General features: G+C 41.8%; 1 protein-coding gene across 4 annotated transcripts in view; it reads left to right on the top strand.

Annotated features, from left to right (window-relative positions):
* The window catches only part of LOC136831336 (FK506-binding protein 15-like), a 236,679-nt gene that overhangs the window by 129,739 nt on the left and 96,940 nt on the right, over positions 1–10,000 (top strand). For all 4 annotated transcript variants that reach the window (XM_067091627.1, XM_067091630.1, XM_067091628.1 and 1 more), the window contains 2 exons: positions 8,820–8,962; positions 9,965–10,000. The exon at positions 9,965–10,000 is cut by the window's right edge and continues 180 nt beyond it. In XM_067091627.1, coding sequence (XP_066947728.1) covers positions 8,820–8,962; positions 9,965–10,000 — 179 coding nt within the window. The remainder of the gene's footprint in view (positions 1–8,819; positions 8,963–9,964) is intronic.

Raw genomic sequence — 10,000 nt, forward strand, 5'->3', positions numbered from 1 at the left:
TTGTGCTGTAGACTAGACTCTTAGTGTATTGTTTTTAAGAAATGTATTAAAAGGGTATTTTTAATAATCAGTTTTATTGTAATCATCAATTTCCCATTTTGCCTGGTAATATCACGGAAACCTTGCATATGTAACTTATCATTTGTGTTCGTAACTTACCCTGTGTTTACTGTACATCTAGCCTGCATGTGGTGTTTCATCCTACCAAAGACACACAATTTAGCCTTTTTTTTTAGTTTTAACTGCGTATCACCCTTATATACATATTTAAAGTTCACAGGATATTTTATTACTGTTAGTATTATATTTCATTTAACTGATTAATTTTCCAATTCATCTCAGTGTTTTGTAACTTGGCCCACGTTTACAGCTACGTTTCATATGCTTCCGTGGTAGGCTAGTGGTAACTGCGCCCAAAATAAAATCTGTTTAACCTTATTTCTGTTGACTCTGATAAGTATCGCACCATAGTAATTTCGTACAGTATTGGAAATTACTCTACTGTTCTTGGTCTCTAGTTTTATCTCAACAAATTTCCATTTTATCATGATGATACAGAGCATTTTTATGATGTTAGTGTATCGTGTGGAGCACATGCGTTTGATGTTTACGTTTTTTTTTTTTTAGTTTATTTTGAGAGTGGTGATTAACACAGATTTTGCATGGGAAATGTTGTAATATATTATCATTTTTCTTTTATGAATTCATGAAAACTATAGGCGAACTTTCTCGCTGCCCTTTTTTTGTTACCTGAACATTATGCAAACTGAATCTTCTTTAGTACCATTTGAACCTCCAGTATTTGCGATGAATTCTTGTTGACGTCATCACCTGTGTGTTCCTTAGGTGTCTGAACATATTTGTAGCCTTTACCTGGATGGTAATAAGGCTTAATGGTGATCATTTTTCAATTAGGTCTTCTATCAACACCATTGATAACCATTCCATTTCGTGGATTGGCCCTTGCCATTGCTTCATAATTACAGTAGAGTTCATTGAAGCAAATCTTCAAACAGCTTCACGTATGTGTCCTCAATTCTTAAGAGTTGTCGACTGTTGGATGTGGAATTCCTAGGTCATGTGCTATTTTCTTTATTCTTTTTCTGCCTTCATACTGATTAATCACATTGTTTTAATTCAAAGTTGATACCCTTTCTTGTCTTTTTGGCTGGCTGAATTGCTGACGAAGAAAGTGTCCTTTTTTGTTGACATACTGCGGCTCATTAAAAACTTTTCAAACGGTAAACGAAGCGCAAATGACAGCCATTGTTCGATGGGGAGAGAGAGAGAGAGAGAACTGAAAGCAAGTGTGTTTGCATTCATGCTTGTTAGGCAGGCCACAAACTACCAAACATTTTTTATCGTACACTGCTACAGAATGCAGCTGGTGTTCAGTCAAATGTTAGTGTGCATCAGAAAACTTTGGTGTAAATATTTTAGATGGACGATTATCATACTGTTAGTCAATCCTTCCAATCTTGCGAAACATTCTTAAATTGTTTAATTGTATGATCATATACCATGCTGGATATATGTTTGAGTGCGAGGCCTGCTTTTTTGCCGATGATCTTCCAACCAAACACTGAGCATTTTTTTCCATCTCGGCAATCAAGCCTTTGCATTTCTTTGTGATAATTGTCGACTTCATAGGAGCTGAAGATTTTACTGCTGCTTGGATGTGCTCTGTATCTGTTAAGTATTGTTGACACAGTGGAATGGGAGAATTGAAGATTGCGAGAAATGCTGTGGACTTTTTTTTTTCCACCCTCATATTGTTTAATTACTTGCATCTTCAGGTCTAGGGTAAGAACCTTTCTTGGCTTGCCACAAAGTCCAGCACTAGATTCAGACTTCCTCTTAGGGGCCATGGTGAAATTTATGTTCAGATGTATTATATACGATACAGTACAGGGCAGTCCCCGGTTAACGGCAAGCTCGGTTAACAGCGATCCGGTTTTATGGTGCTTGTCTAGCGACGAAAATTGGCAATTTTTGGTGCCGAAAATCGCTGATTTCCGCTTATCGGTGCCTATAATTGGGTACTGGCGCCGATACATACCTAAAAGAGGCGCCGATAACCGAAAATTGGCGCTGATAACCCCCGAAAATCGCCGAAAAAGCACTGAAATCACCGATTTTCGGTTAGCAGCGATTTTCGGTTATCATCACACCCTCAGAAATGGAACCCTGCCGATAACCGGGGACTGCCTGTATAGTTAATACTGTATGATGCTGTTGATAGGGCAGGGTAACTCGAACTGATGCTGCCTGAGTGGTGAGAGAGCTCTCTGAGATGGCGCATTGCTGAGTAACTCGGCGGTCAACTGTCATATGCCAGGGTACTCTTATGCGTCAGGCCGCCCGACCCCGCTGCCAGAAGTACGGTTGTAAGTATGAGTGGTCGGATGTCAAGCTGGCCGGATGTCGGATGGTACTTGTATACTGAATTATTTGCTTTACACCAACATACATGTGGATGTGACTTTTATTATTATTTACCTCCTGGCATGTAACACCAACTGTGTCTCTTGCTTGGGCTGCTATTTTAGGTACAAAAGGATTTTGCAGTTACCCTTCGTATGCCCCTATCAGCATTACTGTACTTTCTTTTACTTTTCACTTCTTCATTTTTTAGTCAAATGCTGCTAGCTGTCCAACTTCTTGAACTCGTACTTGCCTCATTTTAACTTGTCACTAAAGAACAGATCCTTTAAGTAAACTCGTGAGTGTACAGACATGATCAGGCATCTTGTTTATTGATAGCGTTTTTATTATTATTATTATTATTATTATTATTATTATTATTATTATTATTATTGTTATTATTATTATTATTAGAAGTAACTTGCCAAGTAATTGTATAGCTAACAGTTTCTATTATCAGCAGCTAAAATTTTAAATTCGCTGTAGCGATTCTTTTGTTTTGTTTCTGTGTAGGTAACTGACCCTGCCCACTTTCGGGAAAGAGAGGAACATTTGAGGAGAGCTTCAATTTGTTTCTGCCGGCTTATGACGACAGTTTTGAGCAGCAGCGGGATTTGAAATTCTCTTGCTTTACTGGTTTATTGTTGACGATCTAAATTGGTGAAATATTTTGCTTTTGGTAGCCTCCTGGCAACTTAGATGTTTAGGTTTTCATTGAAAATTACTTTATTCACCTAATTGTGACTAGTATTTGACTGGATTTTCCTGACTGTTTGACTTGTATCACCGACGATGTCTGACACAAGTTTGAGTAGTATTCGTTATTGTCACCGACGATGTCTGACACAAGTTTGAGTAGTATTCGTTATTGCAGCAAAAGTTGCAATGTGAGAATAACTTCAGCAAAGTATGATTCAGGGGTCAAGTATGTTCGTCTGGTTTGGCTTGTGCTGAATGTATTGATTGGGATCCTAAGAAATGGAAGACCCTAAGTTCTCACTTAACTGAATTAGAGAAAGACAGAAAGAGAAAGGCGACGGCTAGGAATGATAAAAGTTTAGTTAGTCAGGAATCGACTAAATCTTTCATTGACTTACCTGTTTTACCTGTTTACTTTGTCTCCTACTACTAGTCCTGCCTCTATCCCACCTGCTCCATTACCCAGCTCCCCTACTCCCGAACCCAATGCCATTGCCATCCTTGAGCATAAATTCGATCGCAAGTTCGTTATGTGGGTTAAAACAGTGGCTCAAATAAGTGCGTCTGTTCGTTCCTTTGTGGAAAGTAAGAATGTAACAAGTGAAAGTGCAGTGTTTGTGGAGGAGCTGGCTACTCGGCTCGCCACTTCTCCTAGGCGAAGGTCACTGGCATACTCCCCCGCACCAGGGAGAAGCCATACCGGAAGCCCAAGGGAGGTTGTTGGGGTCTGCACCCGGGTAGTTGGCCCCTCAGTCACTTCTGGCACCAGTTCCCAAGTGGTGACAGACAATCAGTGGGAAGGCATTTTCCAAAGTGTGTACAATCTTTCCTCTAGTTTTGAGGCTTCCAGCCGCGAACAGAGGCACCAGTGACACAACAATGGTAAATTGAGACTGTTGAAAAGTTCTGCTGTAGATGTGTTTCGCACCCCTTAGGTGCCGGAGAAGAAAGTCAAAGAATTGGTCCCTTCCTGCAGTTTCTGAGACAGTCCAGAGAATTTTTCTCAAGTGCTTGTAGAGGGAGAAAGGCAAGTGTTAGTGCTGATAGTGCTTGTTAGCGTCAGTGTTTACATCAGCGGATGAACCTCCCTTGGCTTCCGATCGACCAGTAGTGGACAGGCGCCTGCTGGCACCAAAGCGCTCGGTAGCTGCTGACCGTTCAGTCACTTATGAGCGCTCATTTGCTCCTGATCTTTCTCCGATCGACAAGTGCCGTCCAGGTGCGCCCGAACTGCAAACTGCTCTGGAGCGCCCAGTTGCTCCTGATCGCCCAGTAGCACCCGAGCGTTCAGTGACTCCTAAGCGTCCATTTGCACCCGCTCGTACGGATTCTTTTGGACTTTTGTCCATGTGCTTGACTTCTAGGCTGGAGTTTGTGGTGCCATCCCCCTTACAGCAAGCTGCTACGGCAACAGATTTGGATCCTTCTCTTGTGTCCATCCAGGGACGCCTAGATGATATCTTGGGCCTTTTGAAGAAACCTTCTAACCCGTCTTCTGTTAAAGACTTGTCTCTTTCACCAGTGTCTTCGGTGGAAGAGGAAGGTGATGAGGATGAGGAAGGAGACTCTCCTCCTTCCTTCTTCTCACCTGCTGCCCCTGCTTCTCCTGCTTCCATCTTCCAAATAAGTAACATTCCTGTTGAGACTTAAAGACTACCTAATATGATACTCTCCACTTGGCCAGGAAAGCAACTAACGAAGTCAAAACCTGGGCCTCGGATAAGAGGGAACAAGGGAAATACAACTTCAGTTATCCTCCTTCTTGTCTTTTAAAAAGGAGATATTCGTATTATGCAACCGAAGAAGCTCCTTCCTTGGGGCGGCTGCCTCCTCCCAAGGGGACTTCTCCAGCCTCATAGACTTGGTCTGTCAATCGGCCTTTTCTACAGCCAAAGTTATGTTCTCTTCGTCACAGTTAGATCATATGATGAAGAATCTATTCATGGTCTTTGAGATAGTGAGTCTCTTGGACTGGTCAGTAGGTACCCTTGCACGGAAGTTCAAGAATACGCCTCCTTGGCCTCCGGATTTTTCATCTGATATCATCGGCGTCCTGTCATGTGTGGACAAAGGGATAAGTGATGGAGCACAGGAGTTGGCTTCACTTCATGCCATGAGAGTGTTAAAGAAGAGGGAGTTATGGTGTTCATACACCTCTAAGGGAGTCACTTTAATTCAGAGGTCTGCACTTCTTTTTTCTCCCCTTTTGTGAGACATTTTGTTCCCTAAGTCAGTAGTTAATGAGATTTCTTCTGACTTACAGAAGAAATCCACTCATGATCTGCTAGCGAAATCGTCGAGGTGAACTAAGGAGACTCCTGTTGTTAATTTCAAGTCATCAGCTCCCGTGCAACACTATCCCTTTTGTGGTGGTAGGCAAAGATCTTCAAGATCATAGCCTAACATATGGTTCCAGTCGCAGACTATTAAGACATCCTCATCTAAACCCTCCTCTAGAAAGTGAATCAAATGTCCTCACTAATCCAGTAGGCGCCAGATTCCTTCAGTATTGGGAGAAACGGAGCGAGAGAGGGGTGGAGCAGTGGGTTCTGGAAGTTCTGAGGAGCACCTACACAATCCCTTTCCTAGAAAGACCTCCTTTAGTCTAGATGCTAGCAGGTCGCCCTAACTGCCTACTCTAAGAGTTCGAGGAAATTTTCAGCCCTTGCAAGAGAAGTTTCATCTCTCTTGTAGAAGAAGGCGATAGAAGTAGTCCCAGATGTAAGTTCGGAAGGGTTTCACAATTGACTTTTCGTAGTCCCAAAGGCATCAGGAGGATGGAGGTGGGTCCTGGATGTGAGCGTACTAAATGTCTTTATTCAAAAGACCAAATTCAGAATGGAGATGACTCTTCGATCCTCCCGTCCATTTGGCAAGGAGACTGGATGATCTCGATAGAGCTACAGGATGCCTACTTTCACTTCCTGATACACCTGGACTCTTGAAAATATCTGAGATTTGTTTTTCAGGACCAGGTGTTCCAGTTCCAGGTCATGTGCTTTGGGCTATCAACAGCCCCTCAAGTCTTCACCTGTATTCTTGCTCCCCTGGCAGGTTGGCTCCACCTGATGGGAATCAACATAGTATTCTATTTGGACAATTGGATCCTTTGCTCCACGTCAAAGGAACAATGTACAGAGGACCTTCGGAAAACATTACTTCTTGCCCAAGACTTGGGCTTACTGATGAATCATCGAAAGTCACCGATGACTCCTTCACAGGAGATAATTTATTTGGGAATGACTCTCAATTCTCATCTTTTTCGGGCTTTTCCCTCTCCGGAGAGAGTAGATTCTTGCTTAGGGAAGATAGAGGAAATTATTCATCTTCAGACATGTTTGGCAAACAACTGAATGAATTTCCTTGGGACGTTGGCCTCCGTGGAGCAGTTCGTTTCTCCCTGGGGAGACTTCACATGAGAGTGTTCCAGTTTTTCTTAAGAGAAAAGTGGGTAAGGAAAAGATTTCCAGACTCCTTCATGTTCCCGGTGGCACAAGAAATCAAGAAGCACCTGCTCTGTTGGAAGTCAAGAGACAGGTTGCTGGAAGAAAAGTCTCTATTCCCACAGAGCCCAGACCTAAACTTCTATGCCGACACATCAGATCTGGGCTGGGGAGCCCTTATAGGGGACATCTCCAGGACATGGTCGAGGGATCAGATGTTATGGCACATAAATGTCAAGGAGTTAAAAGCAATCCACTTGGGTCTGGTAGCTTTTTCGTCGGAGGTGTTCGAGAGGACGGTAGCAGTACACTTGGACAATACAACAGCCCTGGCATATATAAGCAAACAAGGAGGAACTTGTTCATCTTCCCTCTGCGAGGCAGTGAGGGACCTCCTTCTCTGGGTGGACCAGAATCACACGAAGTTAATGACCAGATTTGTCCAAGGCAAACTGAATGTGTTGGCTGATCAGCTCGGCCTACAAAACCAAGTTATCCCCACAGAGTGGACCCTTGATCCACTGGTCTGTCTAGATCTGTGGAGGCTGTGGGGAAAGCCAATGTTAGATCTCTTTGTGACATCAAGGAATCATCGCCTTGCTCGTTTCTGTTCTCCGGTTCCAAATTCACGAGCATCGGCAACGGATGCCATGCTTCTTGACTGGTCTGACAAGTTCCTCTATGCCTTCCCTCCTTTCAGAATGATAATGGATGTGCTGAACAAGTTCTGCCTACGCCAGAATGTGTCAGTGATTCTGGTAGCTCCCTTTTGACCTTTAGGGGAATGGTTCCCAGAGCTCATAGATCTGCTTGCAGACTTTCCAAGACTCCTCCTGCAGAAGAAAGCTTCTCAGACGACTCCACTTCAGGCACTTTCATCAAGGTTTGTCTTCTCTGGCTCTGACAGGATTCAAACTATCAAAAGGCTCCTCAGAGCAAAGGTTTTTTGAGGGAGGCTGCAGAAGCTATTTCAAAATGCAGACATTGATCCTTAGCTGTCATCTACCAAAGTTTTATCTACACAGGACTGAGAAAATTAGGTGTTCTTCAAGCAACCTCTGGACTAAGGTCAAGGATCCATGTTGTCCTCTTATGAAGAATGCTCTGTCCTTCTTTTTGAGGGATATCATTCGTGAAACACACCCACAAATGAGAGACGAGGATTCTCCTCTCTTGAAAGTAAGAGCTCATGAAGTCAGATCTGTAGCTACTTCATTAGCCTTAAATACAATCTCTCACTCTCCTCCATCCTCCAATTTACTTACTCAAGGTGTAAATCTGTATTTGCGTCACATCACCTCCGAGATGTGGAAAGGACTTTTAACGATTGCAGTACCCTTTGACCTGGTACTGGGGGAGGGAGTATAGGAAGCATCTCTTCCATCCTTACCTCTTCACCTTGAATCGTGGTGTTGAGTTGTAGGGGAGCCTGGGAGTACTTTGTACTTGGACACCCACCAGTTTTTAGTGGTTGGTGGTGGTATTTTAATTTTATGGTGTAAGTAATAGCGTATTTTTATCTGGTTGATGATGGTACTGCTCCCTGGGCAGGGCAAAAAATTTTTTGTGCCTCATTTAGTGTTTGGAGGTGTCCTTCGCTGTGGATTTCCCACTCATGTAGTAGACGACCCTTGGCCATACAGCCACGTCTCTATGGGTTAAGATGAGTGCAAAACCAGAGGCAGTAACTTCCTGCTGCGGCTGTCTTACCAGGTAAGGAAACAACAAGCATTTTGGTAATGCTAGCAGATTTTGTTCCCTTAACCCATTACATTTACTAATGTTCTGGGGGAAGAATAGTCCATGCATCCCACCTCCTGTCAGTGTGGCAATCAGCTTTGTAATTACTTGGTAAGTTATTCAAATAAAAATGACATTTTTACGAAAAAATAAGATTTTTTATATATATTTACCAAGTAATTACAGAGTGGGAGCCCACCCACCTCCCCTCACATGGACAGTATGCATAAACAAATGGAAACTCTCTGCTCAGATGTTCCTCTCTTTCATGAAGGTGGGTGGGGTCAGTTACCTATACTGAGACAAAACAAAAGAATCGCTACCGCCAATCTAAAATTTTAGCTGCTGATAATAGAAATTGTTAGCTATGTGATTACTTAGTAAGTATATATAAAATCTTATTTTATCATAAAAATGTCATTTTATGCTTCAAGAGTTTTGATAAACTGTACACGTGTTCTTTAATTTTATAATATTGAATATTGCTAGGTTAACATTCAGATTTTTTTACAGATACTGAAAGCAGTATTGATAGTGAAAATGCTCCACATTCTAAAGCAGCCATAGTATCACGGATGGCACGTATGGGACATGCTTTGCTCCCATCAGGGTTGGTGAATTCCAGACATCCTCCAACTGATTCTGAAAGTGAAGTGGTAAGGTTTTTTATTGCATTCAGCACTAGCTTGCATTTTGATTTGTAATTTTTGAAATTCATATTTTATTAGAATTTTATAGAACTTTTGACAGAATCACACACACAAAAAACATCCAGAACACCAAGGCGTAGATAGGGCAGGAAATGCGCAATAAACTGAGATAGGCAGTGCATGTCTTGCGAGGAAGACGTTGAAGAGATGACTGGTACATCATGTCGCACAAGAGGGGGAAGAGAGATCAGAATCTGCCTACTCTCTCCCCTTTGGCTATCACCCTGCAGCCACCAAACCTTGTTCTATTTTTAACCGAATCCAGGTAGAGCTTAGAGATTTTCCCCTATGTAAAGACCTTACATTTGTAGTTTTGAAAAATACAAATTGATTAAAAATTTGTCATTTTGCAAATCAAGCCCTTGTCATAAATCAGCTCACTGTCCATTTATTTTATATTATTATTGATTTTCTTTTCTCGCCAAAATTTGAATGAATTTTGGTTCCTATATCTTGGTACGTGACATTGGGCAGTCTGGAAGCTCCCTACCCAGTCATAAAAAATTTTAAGTTTCCACTGATTGTCAGAAGACAAACCATGGTATAGAGAAGTTGGAGAGAGAGATGGAGTATTATTAGTGAAGTAATTAGCAATGAACAATTTCCCAAAATTCATTTGTCCTCACAGGTACTAGCTGCTGTAGCAGTAAATGATATGATATGAGCAATAATTGGTTTTTAAAAGGAAACTTCTTGGCAAACATCCCTTTATTGAAAGCAACTTGAATTGGTTTTTAAAAGGAAACTTCTTGGCAAACATCCCTTTATTGATAGCAACTTGAATTTATTAACATGTTTATTTCATCAAAGAACAAATTACAAAAAAACATGTTTCATAGAAGTAACAAATAACTATATATACTTTATATTGTTACAGCATGTCTTCATAATGGACTTACTGTTTGCTATACTTGCATTGTGCAGTCTTTTGCTGTTTGATCCTTTCAGGAAGAAATTACCAGGAGACGAAAACAGAAGTACAGC

Source organism: Macrobrachium rosenbergii, chromosome 48 (assembly GCF_040412425.1).
Source record: "Macrobrachium rosenbergii isolate ZJJX-2024 chromosome 48, ASM4041242v1, whole genome shotgun sequence".
Classification (NCBI taxonomy): domain Eukaryota; kingdom Metazoa; phylum Arthropoda; class Malacostraca; order Decapoda; family Palaemonidae; genus Macrobrachium; species Macrobrachium rosenbergii.